Source organism: Tenrec ecaudatus, chromosome 5, assembly GCF_050624435.1.
Source record: "Tenrec ecaudatus isolate mTenEca1 chromosome 5, mTenEca1.hap1, whole genome shotgun sequence".
Lineage (NCBI taxonomy): Eukaryota > Metazoa > Chordata > Mammalia > Afrosoricida > Tenrecidae > Tenrec > Tenrec ecaudatus.
The window spans coordinates 115,378,037-115,399,717 of NC_134534.1; the positions used below are offsets into that span (position 1 = coordinate 115,378,037).

General features: G+C 39.6%; 2 protein-coding genes and 1 non-coding gene across 3 annotated transcripts in view; all 3 read right to left on the minus strand.

Moving 5' to 3' along the window:
* Positions 1-10,399: 10,399 nt before the first annotated feature.
* LOC142449232 (CDC42 small effector protein 2-like) lies at positions 10,400-12,380 on the minus strand. Its single transcript, XM_075550871.1, has 2 exons — positions 12,376-12,380; positions 10,400-10,649 (listed from the first exon to the last, which is right to left on the minus strand). Exons 1-2 carry the CDS (start codon positions 12,378-12,380, stop codon positions 10,400-10,402), a joined length of 255 nt encoding a protein of 84 aa, XP_075406986.1.
* An 8,270-nt stretch (positions 12,381-20,650) lies between these two features.
* Positions 20,651-21,681, minus strand: part of LOC142448224 (large ribosomal subunit protein eL32-like) — a 33,330-nt gene continuing 32,299 nt past the window's right edge. The window contains exon 2 of the mRNA XM_075549865.1: positions 20,651-21,063. Within this exon, the coding sequence (XP_075405980.1) occupies positions 20,651-21,058 (408 nt within the window). The 5' untranslated portion in view covers positions 21,059-21,063. The remainder of the gene's footprint in view (positions 21,064-21,681) is intronic.
* On the minus strand, positions 21,131-21,268 carry LOC142449655 (small nucleolar RNA SNORA7). Its single transcript, XR_012784780.1, has one exon. It is a non-coding gene; the product is annotated as a small nucleolar RNA SNORA7 (small nucleolar RNA).

The following is a 21,681-nucleotide window of genomic DNA, read 5'->3' on the forward strand; positions in this document are numbered from 1 at the left end:
CACTCCCTCAATGCATGAATACCTTCTTTTATTAAATTGGAACTCTATGATGCTCACTCTCCCGACACAACGGCTGGAGCCAAAGTGGGTGAACAAGTAAATGTGGTGAAGAAAGCTGATGGTGCCCGGCTATCAAAAGAGATAGTGACTGGGGTCTTAAAGGCTTGAAGATAAACAAGCGGCCATCTAGCTTAGAAGCAACAAAGTCCACATGGAAGAACACACCAGCCTGTGTGATCGAGTGGTCCCGAAGGGATCAGTTACCAGGCATCAAAGAACAAAAAATCCTATCATTGACTGCACACCTCCATGATAGGATCACTGAAGACAAATGGGTGCATAAGCAAATGTGGTGAAGAAAGCTGATGGTGCCCGGCTATCAAAAGAGATAGTGGCTGGGGTCTTAAAGGCTTGAAGGTGAACAAGCGGCCATCTAGCTCAGAAGCAAAAAAGCCCACATGGAAGAAGCACACCGGCCAGTGCGATCACGAGGTGCCAAGGGACCAGGTATAAGGCATCATGCAAAATATAAAAAACGATGTAAGTGTGTGTGTATATATATATGTATATATATACACCATATTAAATGAAGGGGGAAGTGCAGAGTGGAGACCCAAGGCCCAAGTGTCGGCCAATGGAGATCCCCTCATAGAGGGGTTTAGGAGAGGAGATGGGTTAATTAGGGTGCGAGGTAGTACCGATGAATAACTAAAGAAATAAAAATTTAAACGACTAAAACAAAAAAATGTGTTTAAAATGAAAGACTAGGAAGGGATTTGGGGACATTGTGAAAGTTACATAATTTCATGTCAACTTGAAGATATATAAAAGTGTAGTGGTGACATTGAAGCTGTGAATATGAACTTGCCCTTTTCCCTCTGCCTTCACTTTGCTGCTAGTTAGCCACTCTGGGACCTGCCAGAGCCCTATGATGCTTCTACTACCATTGGACCCACATGACTCTGTAACCACTGGCCTGTGATCTTCCGGCATTCTGCAACATTGCTTGCAGCTGCATGAGTCTGAAGAGAGCCTTGTGGACTAGTTTCAGATTTATGGACTTGAGTTGAACTGGGCCGGGATGTTTTCTTGATGTATAATTACTTCTTGATATAAAGCTCTTTCTTAAACATATATGAGTATCACTGAATTTGTTTCTCTAATCAACCTGGCCTAACAAAGGCATTGGTAGCTTTCAATAATGGAAACTCATTCCCATCCCTAGGGATGATTATCAAGGAGAGGAAAGCAGTTTTATCAGAGTCCTTCGGAGAGCTCTGTGAAGGGGTTGCTGTCCTGCAAGGGCAGTAGCTGTGTAAGGAAGTAACACCACTGGCAAAACCACTGTGGCCAAATAAACAGGAATTGGTGACAGAAATACCCTAGTCTCTGTGCCCAAACTCCACTCGTTTAAGCAACCCAACGTCAGTCTAAAGGGAGACTGAGTAACAATCCCTAGAGGTAGCCTTCTTTAACACAAAAGACAAAGACTGTGTAGTCAAATGGAGACCCATTAGCATACAACACAGAATAAAGAAGACAAACCACAGAAAAGAGGAAGGAAGTTAAATACAGTAGCAATCTCAAATCGAGTGTCAATTCTGCTGCATTTTACACTGATATTATTTTCCCTAATGTCATTGGTATATTCTTTGTTTTGTCCACTTCAGGTTTCTTATTATCCTTGTTTTCTTAATAAACTCTGACTGTCATAAAGTCAGTTCCAACTTATAGGCACCCTATAGGCAGGGTAGAACTGCCCCTGGGGGGTTCTGAGACTATAATTTTTTATGGGACTAGAAAATCTTATCTATCTCCCTCAGAGCAGCTGGTGGTTTCCAACTACTAGGCTTGCAGGTAGCAGCCCAATGCATAACCTCTTTGCCACTGGAACTCCTCATTTTCTTAATATTGACTTTATATATATTTTAAGCTTATAAACAGTATAAACTCATATATAAAGATCAAACCCACTGCTATTGAGTTGACTCCAACTTACAACAATCCTATAAGAAGACAGCACGGAACTGAGTCCTAGGATGTGTGAGCCTATAATCATTGCAAAAGCTGACTGTCTCACGTTTTCTCTAAGGAGCAGCTGGTGGGTTCAGACTGCTAATCTCTCAGTTAGCAGCCCAGCATCAGCTGTTTCTTCCTGGCAAGAGGGTGATGTTATATCCTTCCCATAGAAGACATATGATGTCTTATTGTTCAATGTGTGTTGTGTGTCTTGTGTATGCGTGTGCACGTGCACGTGCAGCTAATGACAATTTCCTAGATTGACTAATTCACTAAGAAGTAAAAACTGGTGATACTCCTTAATTTTGTCATTCTTTCTTTTCATTGTCGAGCTTGAGTTACAATGAATATGTGGCGGTGGTATTTGTTAGTGGTGTTAACTTGGGCCCGACTCATAGTGACCCTATGTACACAGAGTGTAACAGTGCCCAATTCTGTGCCATCCTCTCAATATTCTTTGTCAATACCATAATTCAAATACATCCATTCTGCTCTGGCCTTCCTTATTCACATGCATATGAAAAAATGGAAAATGCTATGGCTTCGTCAGGGGCACATTAAGAGTTCTCAAGGTGATATCATTGCTTCTTAACTTTTAAAAGGTCTTGTACATCAGATTTGCCAAATGCAATATGACATTTAATTTTTTGACTGATGCTCCCATGTGCACTGATTAGAGACTCAAAACTAAATGAAATCCCTTGCAACTTCCATATTTTCTCCATTTACCATAATGTTACGTATTGGTCCAGTTGTGAGGATTTTGTTTCCTATATCTTGAGGTGTAATCCATGCTGAAGACTATGGTCTTTTATCCTCATCAGTAAGCGTCTCAAGTGCTCTGTATTTTCAGCAAGATTGTGTCATCTGCATGTTGCGGGTTGCTAATGCATCTTCCTCCCATCATGACTCTGCACTCTTCTTCATACAGTCCACCTTGAAGTATTAGCTCAGCAAGCAAAGTGACTTATTGTGGTGAAAGCATAATTCCCTGATATACAACTTCCTGGAAAAAATTCTGGGTTTTGGGGGGTACCCCCTCGTATTCCATTATATTACAGGTCATATTGTATTTATCCTTCTTCTGCTGATGGACATTTAGGTTGCTTCCACTTTTCTGCTATTGTGAACAATGCTACGATGAACATTGGTGTAAAAGGGTAACCTGCTATTTTCAATGCAATGGCTTATTCTTTCACTTTATTGTTAACTATAAATACCACCCTTTAGCAGTTTCAGGAATTCCTGGTGCCACTGTGGGTCAACTTTAGACTGCTAGTGAAAATGGCAGTGGGCTGAAGCCGCTAGCCGCACCATGGGAGAAAGATGTAGCAGTCTGCTTCCATAAAGATGCACAGCTTTGGGGGGCAGTTCTACTCTGTCTACTCTGTTGTATGAGGTTGCTATGGGTTGGCATCAATTCTATGGCAGAGGGTTTAGGTTTTAGTAATTTTAAGTAAAATAAATAATCTTTTGTAATAAGAGTAATTTTGTTAAGTTTTAAATTTGTCTAGAATTTCCTTTCCTACTTTAAGAAGTCTTTTTTATATGCACAATTCCATTGTTTAAAAAGATTACAAAGGAAGATGTGCTATTAAGTCTCTTCAAGGCCTCATTCTCAAATGGGATTGGTCTCTAAAAGCCACTCAAATAAAGACTTAAAGGCAATGTGTGCTTTTTGCATCCAAGTTATTCCATCAGGATACCCATGCCATGGGTATGTATCTGAGAGATTCTTCAATAAATGACGCAAGCGCCATAGATTAACTAATACTTTCTGTTATTTGGCTAGGCTTTTTTGGTTCCATTCCAATAAGAAAAGTAAATTAATAAAAATGTATAACTCATTTAAACAATGCAGAACTATTTGGAAAGTGGTTGTTAGCTGCGGTGGGGTATACACATCCAATACGAAAGGCAAATCCCAGGACTTGATTCCAGAAGCAAGGGATCTTGAGTGGAGCTTTCAGAAGTCACTTTTACCCTCTGAAAGCACTTTTGCTCATTGAAAACAGTCTTATTGCTCATAAAATGTATACATCCTAGGACATTTCACCAAGAATAATATTTTGAACCAGGGTTTGGAAATAAATTAAAATGCTATTGCTTCTTTGTTTCTCTTCAGATTAATTGTAGAAAAACTCCCTTTTGACGTTGGATTCAAGCCCGACGTTCTGTAAAGAGCTTAAACATTTCTATGTAGGGTCATAAAAATAAGGTAATGCACGATGGCAACCTCCCCCACAGAAAGTTGCTGCTGCAAAAATAAGCTAAACATACTGTCCAAGAGATTTACATAATATTTCCACGTAGCAAAAGTTGTTTTCTCTCAATGCTTTGAATCTCAGCTGCAGAGAACCTCTTCTAAAAGAGAGTGAGCTGAAACAGTTTCACAAACGATCTATGAGTAAAATAAAATAAACTCCAAAGTAAATCTTAATATTATATTTTGTTTCTGAAACATCATCGTTAGAGGGAAAAAAAGACTAATGGGAAAAGAAAAAGTGATTTTCATTTTCTTCCAATATTGCCAATCCTTTGGAAAATTAAGTTGTCAAAGATTTGCCCTTATAAAGTTGAGGGTCTATGGTCAGGAAGATTTGTTTGTTTTTAAAAGAGGTTGTGACAAATAGACAATTGAAATTCTAAGCCAAAACTGTATGAACTTGTAAGCATTCAAGCAGATTTTAGCTGCTAGAGTCATAAACAAAATAGATAATAATACTAATACTATAACTAAGCTTCAAATATTAATGCTGATTACGTTTTGAATTTAGTAGGCATTAACTTATACTGGGGTGGGGAGGGAGGTGATCACAAAGTAATGCCTGCATGCAAAATCCAATCACCTTCTAGACCTAGGTAATTAAAAATAGCACATGTACCTGTATACCAATGTACATTGCAGCACTTTTAACACCAGGAAATAAGTGAAAACAACTGGCACACCCATCAACAAAAGAATACATAAAGAAAATTCATAAAAACACAAATAAATAAATACAATGCATAACACTCATAAAAATAAAAGGAAGCATAAATAAATAAATACACCCACACAACAAAATACTACTCAATCATAAATGGAAATAAAGTCCTAATGCATTCTAAACACAAATGAACCTTGAATGTAATAAGTCAGTCACAGAAAGGAAAGTAATATATCATCTCACTTAGATAATGCAAACAAATATCCACAAGCAAAAAATGACAAATGGTTGCCAGAGAAGGGATAGAACTGGACAGGGAGAGTTTGTACTTAGGTGGTCGAATGATTTGAAAAACATGAGGGATAGAGTCTGTGTCAATGAATTGTACTAGGGTAAGTCAAAAATTACTACTATAATATCATATTGTTCTTATTCTTTACCACTGAGTTGGTTCCAACTCTTAACCCTAAATACAACAGTACAAAAGACTACATGGTCCTGCATCATTCTCGCAACTGTTGTGATATTTGAGTCCATTATTGCAGCCACTCTGTCAATCCATCATATTGAAAATCTTCTTTTTCATTAGCCCTCCACTTCGCTAACCACGATGTCCTTTCCCAGGGATTGGTTCTGCTGACAATGTGTCCAAAGTGCGTACTGTTCCTGCTTCTAAGAAGCATTCTGGCCCAAGTGTCGGCCAATGGAGATCCCCTCATAGAGGCGTTTAGGAGAGGAGATGGGTTAATTAGGGTGCGAGGTAGTACCGATGAAGAACACAGCTTTCCCTCAGATCCTGGATGCTTCCTCCCCCCAACTACCATGATCCGAATTCTACCTTGCAGGCCTGGATAGGACAGAGGCTGTACACTGGTACATATGAGGGCTGGAGGTACAGGGAATCCAGGGTGGATGATACCTTCAGGACCAAGGGTGTGAGGGACGATGCTGGGAGAGTGGAGGGTGAGTGGGTTGGAAAGGGGGAACTGATTACAAGGATCCACATGTGACCTCTTCCCTGGGAGAGGGACAGCAGAGAAGGGGGGAAGGGAGACTCCGGATAGGGCAAGATATGACAAAATAACGAGGTATAAATTACCAAGGGCACATGAGGGAGGGGGGAAAGGGGAGGGAGGGGAAAAAAAAAAGAGGACCTGATGCAAAGGGCTTAAGTGGAGAGCAAATGCCTTGAGAATGATTGGGGCAGGGAATGTATGGATGTGCTTTATACAATTGATGTATGTATATGTATGGATGGTGATAAGAGTTGTATGAGTCCCTAATAAAATGTAAAAAAAGAAAAGAGGAGAAAAAAATGATTAGGGCAAAGACTGTACAGATGTGCTTTATACAACTGATGTATGTATATGTATGAACTGTGATAAGAATTGTATGAGCCCCTAATAAATTGTTAAAATTTAAAATAAATAAATAAATAAAATAATAAAAAAATAAAGTATAAAAAAAAGAAGCATTCTGAATGTACTTCACAGATTTCTTTGTTCTTTACTTTCCATATTTCTTTGCCACACCATAATTTAAAAGCATCACTTCTTCATAGACATTCCTTATTCATTGTGTAGCTTTAAAATGTATACAAGGTGATTGAAAATATCATAGCTTGGGTCAGACATACCTTAGTTCTCAAAGTGATGTTTTTGCTCTTTAACACTTTCAAGAGATCTTGCACAGAAGACAGCCAAATACAACATGCTATTTGATTTGACTGCAGCTTCCAAGAGCTTTGATTGTGATTAAAAGTACAATAAAACCCTTGGCAACGTCAATCTTTTCTCTGTTTATCAGGATGTGCTAGATTATGAGGATTCTGGTTGTCTTTATATTGAGCTGTAGGCCACACCGAAGGAGTCTGCCACTGATTTTCATGAGCAAGTGTTCAAGTCCACTTGATTTTCAGCAAACGGGGCGTGTCATCCACATATCACAGATTATTAATGAATATTCCTCCAATCCAGATGCCACATAGTATGCCAAATATAGTACAGGTTATTTGAGAATAAGTATAGTGAAAGTATAGAACTGTGTGGCACAACTTTCCTGATTCTTTTTTCTTTTTAATTGATCACTTTATTGGGAGCTCTTACAGAAGTAATAACATTCCATAATTCCATTCGATCAAGCATAATTGTACAATTGCTACCACAGTTTCAAAACACTTTCTTTTCTTAACCTCTTTGATATCAGCTCCTTTTATCCCCTCCCAAGATTTTCATTCTTTTTTAAAAATTGCATTTATTTATTTTTGTTTTGTTGGTTTTTTAAAATCATTTTATTGGGAGCCTTTCCTGATTTTAAACCAAGTACTATCTCCATGAATGACTACATCTTGGTTTCTATACAGGTTCTCCATGAGCACAATTAAATGTTGCAGAATTCCCATTCTTTATATTTTTATTTGTATTATGTTATGATCCACCCAGTTGAATGCCTTTGCCTAGTCAATAAAACACAAGTAAATTTCTTTCTGGTATTCACTGCTTTCAGCCAAGTCCCATATACCATCAGCAATGGCATCTGTTGTTCCATATCCTCTTCTGAATCTGCCTTGATTTATGGCAACACCCTGAACTGCTAGAACCATTTTTTATTTATCTCTAGCAAAATTATAGTTGTTTATGATATAGTGATATTATTAGATAATTTCTGCATGTTATTGGGTCATCTTTCTTTGGACTGAGCACGTATATGGATCTCTTCCAGTTGGCTGAGTGTAAGTTTGCTGACCATTTCAGGTGGTAGTCAATCAATTGGAGCCATGGTTCTCACTAATGCTTTCAGTACAATTTGGATGTCTTCCTTTAATAATATAGGGTCTTGATAAAATGCTACTTCTTGAAATAGTTGAACATAGACCAATTATTTGTGGTACAATAACTTTGTATTCCTTCCTTCTACTTTGCCCTTAGAATATTTCAATATTTCAATGCAAGGCTTGAATTGTTTTCTTCAGTTCTTTCAGCTTGAGAAATTATGAGTGTGTTTTTTTCTTTTGGGTGTTCTAACTCCATGTCTTTGCACATTTTACAATGATGCTGTACTTTATCTTCTCAAACTGCCCTTTGAAATGTTCTGTTCCATTCTTTTACTTTATCATTTCTTCCATTCAAGAGAAAGTTTGAGTCTCTTCTGACATTCACCTTAATCTTTTCTTACTTTCCTGTCATTTTCTACTCTTAAAAACAAAAATAAAAAAACTTTTTGCCAATAGCAGAAGGTTTATAGAACAGTTAATTAACTTTATATCCAACAATTCATGAACATTTTGTCTCAACTCATCCATAACACCTGTCAATGTACCTACCATCACTTATCCCACTTCCTGTGTGTTTTCTGTTTCTATTCCTCCTCTGAAATTTGTCCTTGGGTGAATGCTGTCCTTTTTACATTAAATGGTTGATAATTCTAAAATGGGAGAGAGTTCAGTACCAGACCTAAAAGGTGACTAAGAGTTAGTGTGGTGGGTTCCCTCTTGCTTTCATTTGACTAATCTTTTCTGTCTTTTAAACAGCCTTGTGCTTTCCTCAGGTAGAATGCTCTTGGTGTCATTCTATAAATTGTTGGGTATTCAGTCCTTAATCTGCAGTGTATCAAATCTGTCCTTGAGATGGTCTCTAAATTTAGGTAAGATAGACTCCAGGTCATATTCTGTCTCTTGTGGACTTGATTTAATTTTCTTCAGCTTGAACTTTCTTTTTCTTTTTTTTAAAGCATTTTATTATGGGCCAACTTGAACTTTCACATGAGCAATTCATGGTCTATTCCATAATTGGCACCTGGCCTTATTCAGATTGATGATACTGACCTTCTTCCATCATCCCTTCCCACCGATGTATTCCGTTTGATTCCTGTGTATTCCGTCTGGTGAGGCTTACATGGATAGTTGCCATTTATGTTGTTGAAAAGGTATTTGCAGTGAAAAAAAAATCATTGGCCTTGTAAAATGCTATCATGCATCACCAGTTTTATTTCTGTCATCAAGGCCATATTTTTTAACTACTGATCTTTCCTTTATGGCTCCAATTTTTGTATTCCAGTTACCAGTAATTATCAATGCATCATAACTATGTTTGATTAATTTCAGACTGAAGAAGTTGGTAAGAGTCTTTCATTTACTCACCACTGGTATTGGGGGTAGATAAGTAAATTTGAATAATAGGTCTTCCTTTTGTTGTTGTTTTTTATCATCAAAATGTTTTAATGTCTACCGAAAGAGAAGCATTTAAGAGAAGTATTGGGAACTGCATAATATTAAAATACTCCTTTCACAAGTTGTGAAGGATAAACATATTTGGAACCTGAGGCAAAGGCTTTTGGCCAACGCCATAAAAAGCCAGGGTCCAGGCTGTTCTCACGGGCAGTGATTCAGCCAAGTCAGTGTATTGCTCTTGGCAACTTCCACGGCCCTCGAGACACGTGAACTTTCAAAGCTGCAAGTTAGTAGTACAGGTCGGAAGCAGAACACACTGCTAGTGGGGACAGAGATATCACTCATGACACGTAAAAGGAGAACGAGTGGAACTACAGGGGAATGAGCGCATAAAGAAACAAAGGGAGCCGACACTCAGGAGCAGATTGGAGGTGAGGATGGCCGCAACACTCGGGGAGATATAGACCATCACTTGCCCTCAAAATAAATAATATATAGAACATTTACAGCAGAATGGGTGCCCTATGAATCTAAGCATTTCTTTTACTGCAATTCTAATCAAAGTGACCAAAAAGGCATACTTCTAAATAACGCCACAAGCCATCTTTTCCTGGAAAACCCATGTGGCCCGGTGCCACCGCTACGCTTTCTCCCTAATAGCAGCAGTGTTGTCAGCCCCCCACAGCAAAGAACTGGCCTCTGGCGCTGCGTGGCTCCACACAAACCAACTCCATAAAGCATGCCGATATCTACTCTGCTGAAGTCTCAAAGGAACAAGAAGGAGCATTGTGCTTGTGGGGTTCATACTTGCCAAATATACAGACATGGTGACAGGTTAACAAATACCAGTAGGTCCTTGCTTACCAAGACAAATCATGAGGCAGAGGGAGGGAAGTGGAGAGAGAAATGTTTAAGGCTGGGAGGAAGGAAAACAACAAAAAAGGAGGAGGTTTCAAAATGGTAGTAGCATTCATGAAAAATATCATGCTAAGGTCAGATCCATAATGATTGGAAAACTGAAAAGTAAGCCACCATCCAAATAATTCTGTCCAATAGTCCAAAGGCACGCATGGCAAGTGAAGGGATGCAATATTTCTCAGACGGCAGCTTCTTCAAAGCAGGACAGGCCCACATCACTGGAGCAATCACAGGAGGTGAACGGGATCCCATCAAACATCTTTTTTTGTAGTTAAAAAAAGGGAAGAAAGAACAACAATCACAAGACCAAAAAAAAAGAAATAACGGAAATTCAGAAATTCACAATGACAGAAGGAGCCCTGGGCTATCCCGCTTTCGTGTCCACCAGCTGCATCTGCACGTTGGCAGCCATTCCAGGCCTGTAGCTGCTCTTGGACTGCATCTGGTTCTGAATGGAGCTGACAAAGTTCATCCCACTGAACAGGTCTCCTGAACCGACGAGGACTGTGTGCACAAAGTTGGTTGGTTCACCCATCATACTTCGGTAAATCCGCCGTCGCCTTTTAGGCTGGGGCTGCTCCGCAATACAGCAGTTGAAACACAACCAGAATTCACTCGTGGTTATAGTCCCAGGTATAAATAAGCACCAATGAAGGTTCAGAAACTCAATGCAGGAAGCTCTGAATAGTATGTTCCTCAGTAGGATGAATGTCCAACGGTGTCAGATTAATAATTTTATCACTTCACTTGAGTTTTTGTTCCTGGGATTCAGGTATCTTAAGCAGTGTCAGTTTAGTAAAGAAGATAGTTTTTCCTTTCTTGGTTGCTGGTTCCACGGAACTTTGTCTCTGAACTATCAGGAAGGCATAGAAATTGCTGTCTTAATTCAAGACCTATAAATGGTAGTTCTCAGTGGAAGCTGTTCCTTGCAGATTTCTTCTTGCTTGAGTTCCAGGTCTCACTCAGGAATCCATACACTCACAACTGGCTGTCGCCTTTGCCCCAGCAGCCTGCTCCAGCCGCAGCCACTTCCTGGCCCCCCTCCCTTGCCACCCAAGCTCACGCTCCTCCAGTCTCCTTACAGACATCTATATTGTCCTGTCACAGACAGTTTCATACTTCAAGATAGATATTGAAGAGTCAGTTTTTTACAAAGAATGTGACATCACCCTGCTTTATTGTTAATATGGTTTATAATAAACCATATGATTATCTGGGTCAAAACAGCCAATACCAGTGCATTTCAGCTCACTGATGACCAGGACAAACATGTTTATACATTCTATTTCAGTTTTGCTGAGTTCAATTTTCCTAAACTTATTCCACTTCTGATTATTTTTTGCAGCTGTTCGCAACTGATTCTTCTCATTTGGAATCGTGTCCTATCAGGGAATGAGAGTACCCAAAGCTTTGCTACATTGACTTTAGTAAAGTCCACTTTTCCTTGAGGAAGCAGCTCTCTCCCAGGTGTATTCAGAGAGCTTTTCAATCTGGTGATATGCATTAGGCTGCTAACAACTAACAGCTGCTCAAGCCAGGTAGACGAGGCTTTCTACTCATTGAGTTTCAGTCTTAGAAACTCACAGGGGCAGTTCTACCCTGTTCCACAGGATTGCTAGAGTCTGAATCATCTCAATAGCAGTGAGTTTTCACCCAGAGGGCCATCTTCTGACACTCTGGCTGAAAGTGTTCTATTGTTATTCATTAGGGTTTCCATGGGTAATCCCTCAGAAGTGGCCAGACCATTCCTTTTTCATAATTTGTTCTTAATCTGGGAGCTTCACTGAAAACTATTCACCATGGGTGACACTGTTGGCATAACTTCCAGCATCACAGCTATATACAAGCCACCAAAGTATAACTGATAAATGAATGGTAGTTTTTTTAAAATAACAAAATGTGAAGTTATTGCTTCTCAACATATCCTCCATCCTAGTCTGTACGCGTCAGAAGGCAATATTTCCACCTCTCTAACCCTTCTGTGATGCATTCTGTGCTCTTCAATTTTTACCACATCAAATCAGTAGTTTGACATCCCCAAGGGGCTCAAATCATGTTCTTTGAGATGTTCTCTGAATTCAGAAACAAAATAAATCAGGAAAGGCAAGGTCAGGGATGCAGAGTGGGTGGGGTAAGGTTTCCAGATGAAATTCTCATAGGATAGGCCTTGCTACTCTCCAAGAATGAGCAGGTACATTGTCATGATGGAAACAACTTTTTCATGCAAGTTTTCCGGCCTTTTTCTCATCAAAGCAGTTTTAATTTACTTTAAATTAAATAATTTTCATGGTATGCTCCCATAATTATTCTGTGTCTTTGAGAAAAATCTATAAAGATTACCCCATGGGGATCCCAAAACTGACCTTTCTTCCCTGAATTTAATTGCCCCAGTAGATTCCCTTGGGAGTTCCTGTTTTGATTGAACCTTTCTATTGAAAGCACTCTAATAAGACTAAGATAAATGTATGACTGAGCGAACTTGTCTGCCGCTAACCACTGATGACAGATATATGTTTAAACATGTTTTGATTGGAATAAGCATGTGCATGTATGGACTAGAACTATAGCAGCATACGTTTTGATTCACCCTTGTATACCGTGCCTTACAATCTGTGATTTTTTTCTTATAAGGCTTTATAGTGAGTACAAAATCTACAATATATAATTAAAATACTCTTTGACAGCATTGGAAACACTTTTCTAAAAACTGAAAGCATCCAAAGTAAAAAGCTAGGGTTCCGTCGTGGTGTGGGGGTAGGGGTGGGGGGAAGAGATGATGTCAAGGAGTCATGTAGAAAAAGAATATCTGGAAACTAATTGTGGTGGGCTAGCAATTATACAATCCTACTTGATGTGATTGAACCATGGAATGATATGGTATATTATTAAATCCTAATTAATAATAAATTTTTAAAGTGAAAAGCTATGTTTGCAACTTTTTGAAAATCTTTTACAATCTTTGAAATTCTAAATGAGTTATCATTGCTCACAATGTAAGTATTATTTTATTTGCAATATTTAAATCCATGTAAAAATTCAATATAAATCCAAATTTATTATGCTTGTAAATGCAGAAGAAAAATCTAGAAATGATGGTAACATAATCCCAGGAGTAATAGATTATCAAGAACAGTTGACTAAATTGATATAACAAAGAATCTCATAGATATATAATGGTTCGAACATAGTAGAATTAGACTTCTCCCTCTTGCTAATAAGCTCCTTGCTATCCAGTAGATTCTGATTCAAAGCGACCCTATGGAACACTGTAGAACTTCTGTGGGTTTCCCAACACTAAAAAATCTTTATGGGAGTAACTCATTTTACTAGGAGATAGTCATGTGTTTTTCCAGGAAGTGAATAGGGTGCTCAGACTCTTCCAATCTTTTGAGCCTCTATTTCTAGGGTTCCTTGTTTGCAACAGTGACGTTCTCAGGACTGCTGCCACCTGGAGGTGAAAGGCAGCTTCTTGAGAAGCTCAGAACATCTGTGCAAATACATTCCTTCTTCCAAACCAGACCAAACTCACTGCCATCTATCGGAATCAATTCATAGTGACCCTCAAGAAAGGGATGAGTCAACCAGGGCCAGTGTTCATCAGTAGAACACTGATGAAACACCCAATATTTCTCTGGTTCCTTGAGGCTTCCTCACCCCCCACTATCATGACCCCACGTCCTGCCTTTCACTGTGGGCTAGACCGGAGCTTGTGCACAGGTACAGATAAGACACATGGAATTCAGGAACCAGAATGTGGGTAGCAATATCAGGAGGGTAGTGGGGAGATGGGGAGAGAAGGGTAGGAAGAGGCAACCGTTCTCAATGATAGACACACAACACCCCCCATGGCACCTCTCCAGGGGGTTGGACAACAGAAACCATGGGGGAAGGGAGACAGCGGTCGATGTAAGATATAAAAATAATTTTTAATTTATCAAGGGGTCATGAGGGTGGTGGGGAGGAAGGAAAAAAGAGGAGCTGATACTAAGGGCTCAATAGAAAGTAAATGTTTAGAAAATGATGATGGCAACATATGTACAAATATGCTTGATACAATTGATGTATGGATTGTTATAAGAGCTGTAAGAGCCCCCAATAAAATGACTGGTGAAACAACACCTGTACACAAAGCCTTGTCTTCCCTAAACTCTACTCAAGTAACCCGAAGCTGGTTCAGGATGAATCTCTATTTCCTTGGGACAGGAGGTAAGTCAAAGGAAATTGAGGAAAGAGGTGAGAGGTAAAGGGCATTTATACAGGTCTAGATAAAGACATGTACATATGCAAAAATATTTATATATGAGGATGAGGAAATAGATATATGTGCATATATTTATAGGTTTAGTATCAAGGTAGCAGAAGGAGCTATGAGATAAGCACTGGACTGCTAAATACAAGATCAGCAATTCAAACCCACCAGCCTCTTCAGGGGAGAAAGCTAAAGATTGTCAGCTACCAAAAATATTTCCAGTCTCTGAAGCTCTAAGGAATAATTCTACTCTGTCCTATAAGGTCAGGATGAGTAGAAATGAACTCAAGGGCAGTTGGATAAACTGCTGACTTGAGAAGTTCCTGGGTCAGAAACATGCATCTGAAAAAGGTCTCAGTTTAGAAATGCAGCTGGTCACATTTAGTTCTAGTCCCAATCTAAGAACAATGAATTCTTATGACATGGCCCTGCTCAATTCCCGCCCTTATGACAAGATCACTGAAGATATGGGGGCTATAGCAAAATGTCTTGAGGAAACCAGATGGTGCTAATTATCAGAAAGAATATGAATAGCCTTGTTATCATAGAGAAAACTTTTTAAAGTCAATAATGACAGATTTCATTAGGTTAAAATGAAATACTTTATCATTTGATCTTCCTTTTGACTCATTTTGAAGTTGTTTCAGTTTTTAATATTTTCTACATTCTCTTTGACTGAAGCTTATCTATATTTTGTCTAGTCATTGTTATAGGGTTGTTTGTTTATTTATTTGATTTGTATGATTTCTATAATTGTGTTTTGCTTTGTGTGATTTTCTGTATAAATAATGCAAGCTAGCTACCAGCCAGTGTGATCACGTGGTTCCGAAGGGATCAGTTATCAGGCATCAAAGAACAAAAAAGCATATCGTTGGGTGCACACCTCCATGATACGATAGCGGAGGACAAACGGGTGCATAAGCAAATGTGGCGAAGAAAGCTGATGGTGCCCGGCTGTCAAAGGTGATAGTATCTGGGGTCTTAAAGGTTTGAAGGTGAACAAGTGGCCATCTAGCAGAGAAGCAACAAAGCCCACATGGAAGAAGCACACCAGCCAGTGTGATCACGAGGTGTCGAAAGGATCAGGTATAAGGCATCATCAGGGGGAAAAAAAAAGAAAGAAAGAAAATCTTACCATAATAAATGAAGGGGGAAGTGCAGAGTGGAGACCCAAAGCCCATTTGTTGGCCACTGGAGATCCCCTCACAGAGGGGTCTAGAGGAGGAGATGAGTCAGCCAGGGTGCGATGTAGCATTGATGAAGAATACAGCTTTCCTCCAGGTCCTAAATGCTTCCCCCCCAACTACCATGATCCGAATTCTACCTTGCAAGTCTGGATAGAGCAGAGGAGGTACACTGGTGCAGATAGGAGCTGGAGGCACAGGGAATCCAGGGTGGATGACACCTCCAGGACCAGGGGTGTGAGGGGCGATACTAGGAGGGTACAGGGAGAGTGGGTTGGAAAGAGGGAACCGATTACAAGGATCTACATGTGACCTCCGCCCTGGAGGATGGACAACAGAAAAGGAGGTAAAGGGAGATGCCAGACAGGGCAAGATATGACAAAATAATAATTTATAAATTATCAAGGGCCCATGAGGGAGTGGGGAGCAGGGAGGGAGGGGAAAAAGAGGACTTGAAAAAAAAATAGGACTTGATGCAAAGGGCTTAAGTGGAGAGCAAATGCTTTGAAAATGATGAGGGCAAAGAATGTACAGATGTGCTTTATACAATTGATGTATGTATGGATTGTGATAAGAGTTGTATGCGTCCCTAATAAAATGCTAAAAAAAAAAAGAGAAAGAAATGCAAGCTAGAGACAGTAACTGGATAGGAGCTATATTAGGATGCGTTGACTAAAGAAACTAATGTGGTGGCATATCTATGTATGTAAGAAAGAGATTTACTGTAGATGTTGGTGACCTAAATAAATCTATATCCAATGCATATTCCAATAAAAATATAGATGTTACTGTAAACAAAACAAAAAAAAGAAAGATTTATATCAAGAACTAATTATATATCAAGAAAACAGCCTAGCCCATTCCAACGCAAGTCCATAAGTCTGGTATGGGTCATAAGTCCCTTTTCAGAATCACACAGCCACATACAATTCTGCAGATGCAGGAAGATCACAGGTTGGTGGGTGCAGAGTCCTGTGGATCCAATGGCAATGGACACATGGCAGCAACCAGGGCCAGCCAGCAGTAAGGTGAAGGCAGAGAGAGAAGAAGAAGTTCCCTGGGCCCTCCTTATGAGAAGGCTATGTCCACAAGATGCCACCAACAGGCTGAATACCACACCCACATTTTTATTTATCTTCAAATTGACATGCAGTTACCACAGGGGCATAACAGGGGAAGACAGGGGGACAATGGGAAACTAACAACCATGGTCGTGAGAAGCAAATGTTCTGAAATGGATTGTGGTGATGATTGCATAAATCTTAATATGGTTGAACAATTAAATTGTAGTATATGTGAAAAAAAGACTACTATGGGCTATCACTTCATAATTACTAATAAAGAACACTGATAATGACAAGTGTTGGCAAAAATGTGGAGACCCTTTTCCAACGATGTTGTGTATGTACATTTATGTAAACTGTTTCTTGGAAACAGGTTAGATATATACTTTTCAACAGAGATTTTGCTGTTTCATTTTGTTATTGTTATTGTTTTTATTTGTTTGGGGTTTTTTTGCTTTCTATTGTATATTTTTCTTTATATTAAATCTGGGATGAGTTAATCTATAGAAACACTAACTGGATGAATAGTTCTTTGGGGACTGGGAGGAAATGGGGAGCTAGTATGTAACAATGAGTATAGAGAAAGAAGAATGTGTTCTAAAGTGGTTTGTAATGATGATTGCACAACTCTTTTCAATATGTTTAAACTACTATATTATATGTGAACTGTATGTCAATAAAACTTTTTAAAATTTAAGCATATTAATAAACCACCACACTCTCAAAAAAAGAAAGAATTGCAGCCCGCTTTTGCAGGTTGGACTCCAACTGATTATTCAGATAGCATCTGGTATAATCAAACTCACTGTCGTAGAGTTTATTCTCACTGTATAGGACAGGGTATACCTCCCCCTATAGGTTCCCAAGACTAAGTTAAAAAAAATCATTTTATTGGGGGCTCTTAGAGCTCTAATAACATTCTATCATCAATTGTATCAAGCATATTTGTACTTATGTTGCCATCACCATTTCCAAGACATTTTCTTTCTACTTGAGTGTGGGAAACAGAGATTTCTCCCAAGTCCTCTCCCCCAAATACATGTTAGACTTAGGACACTGCTTGCAACTAGTGGTAAATGATTGTCAAGTTACCTCCCTGAAGGCAGTCAGTTGCCAGACTACTGTGTGGACCAACCACAAGAGGGGTCCACTCCCGGCTGTTAAGGACAATGGGCTACTTCTCCCTAAAGGCTTGCAGGCATTGGTTTGGTTCCTGTAGGTAGGGTTTACACCCTACCAAACCAGTTCAGTGATATCCAAAATTAAGCTGCCTCCCTGAATCTAGAATCCTCCCATCTAGTCACATGTGGACCCCCATTACCACCCCTTCCTATTAGGTGGATACCCCTGGATCACACCCCCCCTCCCATTACTATATTACTTATAGCACAGCCCTTTCCTGTGACATATGTCTTCACCTATAATTAGGGGGCTTACACATCCCTAGAGAATATAAAAGCCTTGGTTAGCAATAAATATCTCTCTCTCTCTCCATATGGACCACCAAGTGAGGTTGAGGTGAGCATGCTACCATGTATCTGACGCCGTTATTTCAATCTCTCTTCTTTCTCTCATGCTCTCTATGACTTTACTATAATCTTTACTTATTTTTGCTGTATGATTGCACCTACTAGAATTATGATGTCTTAGGGGCTGGTCTACCCTGACACTTGAGCCCTTGGTATAAGCTCCTCTTTATTTTATTTGTTTTTAAAAATCGTTTTACACGGGGCTCATACAATTCTTACCCCAATCCATACATACATTCATTGCGTCAAGCACATATGAACATTTGTTGTGATCATCATCCTCAAAATATTTGATAAGCCCTTTTTAGATTGTAAAATTTTTTAACAGAGTAGAAAGCCTAATGGTTGGTAGCCCAATACATAACCTGTTAAGCCACCAAGGCTCCAAGCATTTTAATGTACCAGTATCTGCATATGTCAACATCTGGATATGGTCACATCTTGTACATCTATTGTTAAACATTTTCAATACTATCCTTGCTAAAATATTCCCCATTCACAGTTCATGCTTTCATATTTAGGAGTCAAGACTCCTGCCCTCAGTGCTTCTGCTTGGTGAATAAATGTATTCCCATGTAAGTACCGTATATGCTGAAAAACTGGGGTTCGGCTTATACATGTGTCAGTGGTACCCCCAGCGAGGTGTAACATCTCGCCGCCCCTCCCCCCAGGTAACGGGACAAGCACCTGTTATCTCACAGGTGATTGCCGTTTTTCCACTGTTCATTCAAAGCCCCGCTGACACTGCAGGGCTTTGAATTTTTGTTTATGCAAGTCTAACTGATCAGAGCCGTCCTATCATGTGAATGGCTCCAATTCGCAGAAGCACCCGTAGTGATTCACTTATGCCGGAAGCTGAACTGGTAAGGATATGTCTGTGGCTGCGCTTTGTCTCTCCCCTCTGGTCTCTGTGTTAATTCACATCCTACATCCCCTGCCCGCACAGACTCCTCCAGGCTAACACATCGTGGTGTGTGTGTGTGTGGGGGGGGGATTACCATAAAAGTCCTTTTTCAAAGTCTTCTTTTTTATCCTATTAGAAATGGATACTCTTGAACCAAAACAAAAATTCTGCTCATATGAGGCTGGTTTCAAAATGAAGGTTGTGTCAAAAGTAGAAGAGAGCAATGACAATATTGCAAGTGGAGAATTCTGTGTTGACAAAAAGCAAGTGGAGTGGCGGAAAAAGAAGGCTGACTTGGAACAGATTCCAAAAGCTAAAATAGCTCGTCGTGGTTTAACGTCTTTGTAAGGGGCTCTAGAGAGTGAATTGCATAAATGGGTTATGGAATGCCGTCAAAATGGTTACTGTGTAACATGCGTGGGAATCTGCATATGTGCTCTACAAATGGCTAAGGATGACAAATATAATGCACCAGGCACTGAAAAATTTGCTGCATCAGCAGGATGGTGTCCCCGCTTCATAAATAGGTTTGGCCTACTATGTTTGAGACAAAGAACAAAGATTTCCCAGAAATTGCCACAAGACCTTGAAGAAAAAAATTATGTCATTCCAGTCATTTATTATAAAACAAAGAAGGATTTACAATTATGACTTGGCAGATATTGGGAACATGGATGAAACTGTCATGACTTTTGATCTTCCCAGTAACAGAACTGTGGCAAGTTTAGGATAAAAAAACATTTTTCTCAAAACCACAGGGAATGAAAAAAAAAAAAACACTTTACAGTTGTTCTATCATGTTTGGCTAATGGAACTAAGCTGCGTCCTGTCATTATTTTTAAAAGAAAGACCTTGCCTAAAAAGATCAATTTCCCACTAAGAATTACTGTGTGTGCACATGTTAAAGGCTGGATGGATGAAGATGGAACAAAAAAATGGCTGGGAGAAATTTGGAACTGACGACCAGGAGCAGCCTTAAAAAGCCATCATTACTTGTTTGGGATATGTTCAGAGCCCACCTGTGGGATGACATAAAAAAATTGGCAAAATCTAGTAAAGTTACTTTAGCTGTTATTCCAGGTGGGCTTACATCTGCACTGCAGCCTCTGGATGTATCTTTGAGTAAGCCTTGTTAAGACCGTGCGCAAAAGATGTGGAATGAATGGATGTCATCTGGTCAAGCCCGACTAACAAAAGGAGGAAATCTCATGAAGCCTGACATAGAGTTAATAGCAAAGTGGGTTCGAGATGCATGGGAAGACATTCCAGAAGACATGGTGCGACATTCCTTCCAGAAATGTAGTATTAGTAATGCTATGGATGGCAGTGAAGACTGCGCTTTGTATGAAAATGACAGCAGTGATGGTGATGACGGCGATCTCAGTGGGGACAGCGTCTATAATGACCTTACACCAGCTAAAGCTCTGCAGTGGGATACGGATGATGATGAGGAATCCAGTTTTGAAGGTTTTTAACTCTACATTTTAGCTTGGTTGCTGATTGAGCTCAGGGAATAGTACTCTTAAGGTAAGGTATCGTTGTTGATGCCTTTTCGTTTTTGTTGAACTTATTTTCCACTTACTGTGCTGGTTTACTTATGTTAAATGACTTGTCCTTTTATTCATGTTTTTTATTTTTTCATTTATGGTTTTATTTAGCACAAATAAAACTCGCAAATGGGCCATCTACTCATTTTCTTCGCTGCGCAGCCTGGCATTGGGATTGGTGACTCTGATGGCCAGCTGGGCTGCTTTTTCTACAATGGTTTTGCGATTCTTGGAGGAAACGTTGTGAGCAATCTCTGCACAATACGACTTATTGCACATCAGCAGCACTTCCAGCTCCTTGACGTTGTGGACCAGAAACTTGTGGAAGCCACTGGGCAGCATGGGCTTGGTTTTCTTGTTGCTCCCATAACCAATGTTAGGCATCAAGATCTGGCCCTTGAATCTTCTCCGAATCCTGTTGTTAATGCCTCTGGGCTTGCGCCAGTTGCGCTTAATCTTGACATAGCGGTCGGACTGGTGCCGGATGAACTTCTTGGTCCTCTTTTTTACAATTTTAGGCTTCACCAAGGGTCTGAGGGCAGCCATGATGCCTTCAAGAAAGAGTCAGACCTGTATCAAGTAAGTCCTGGAAGGAGGCCTCCTTGCCCAGGACCTGAACACTGTCACAGAGTATCTTCCAATCACCAGTTACTGAGCAAACTGGGAACGGAATGGGTCTCTGACAGGCTTGTTTTCCCTCCCGTTTCCGAAGCTGGCAGAATACTAGCGATTCTCCAGATGCGATCCTGGGAGGTCTCATGTTTTTTATTTAAAATAAATATTTAAATACATTACCTCACTGATGTCTCAATTTTTAGTAATTTTATTTTCATTTGTTTTGATTATTGCAACTCATCAATAGTTTCTGCATTTTCCACCCTAGGCTTATACTCGAGTCAATCAGTTTTTCTGGTTTCCCAGGTAATAATTAGGTACTTCGGCTTACACTCGGGTCGGCTTATATTAGAGTATATACGGTAGTATATTTGTCCAGGGTTAGAATGTTTATGCCTCTTTGTAAAGCAAACAAATTTTCCTCTGGAAACTGTCTGTGCACAAAATAGGATGGCTCATTTCCATGGGGAACTGGAAGATAATGTTTACAAGTTCCAAAAATTCCATGTAGTTTTTATTTGTATTGGTTTCTAGACACTAAAATGTACTGAACC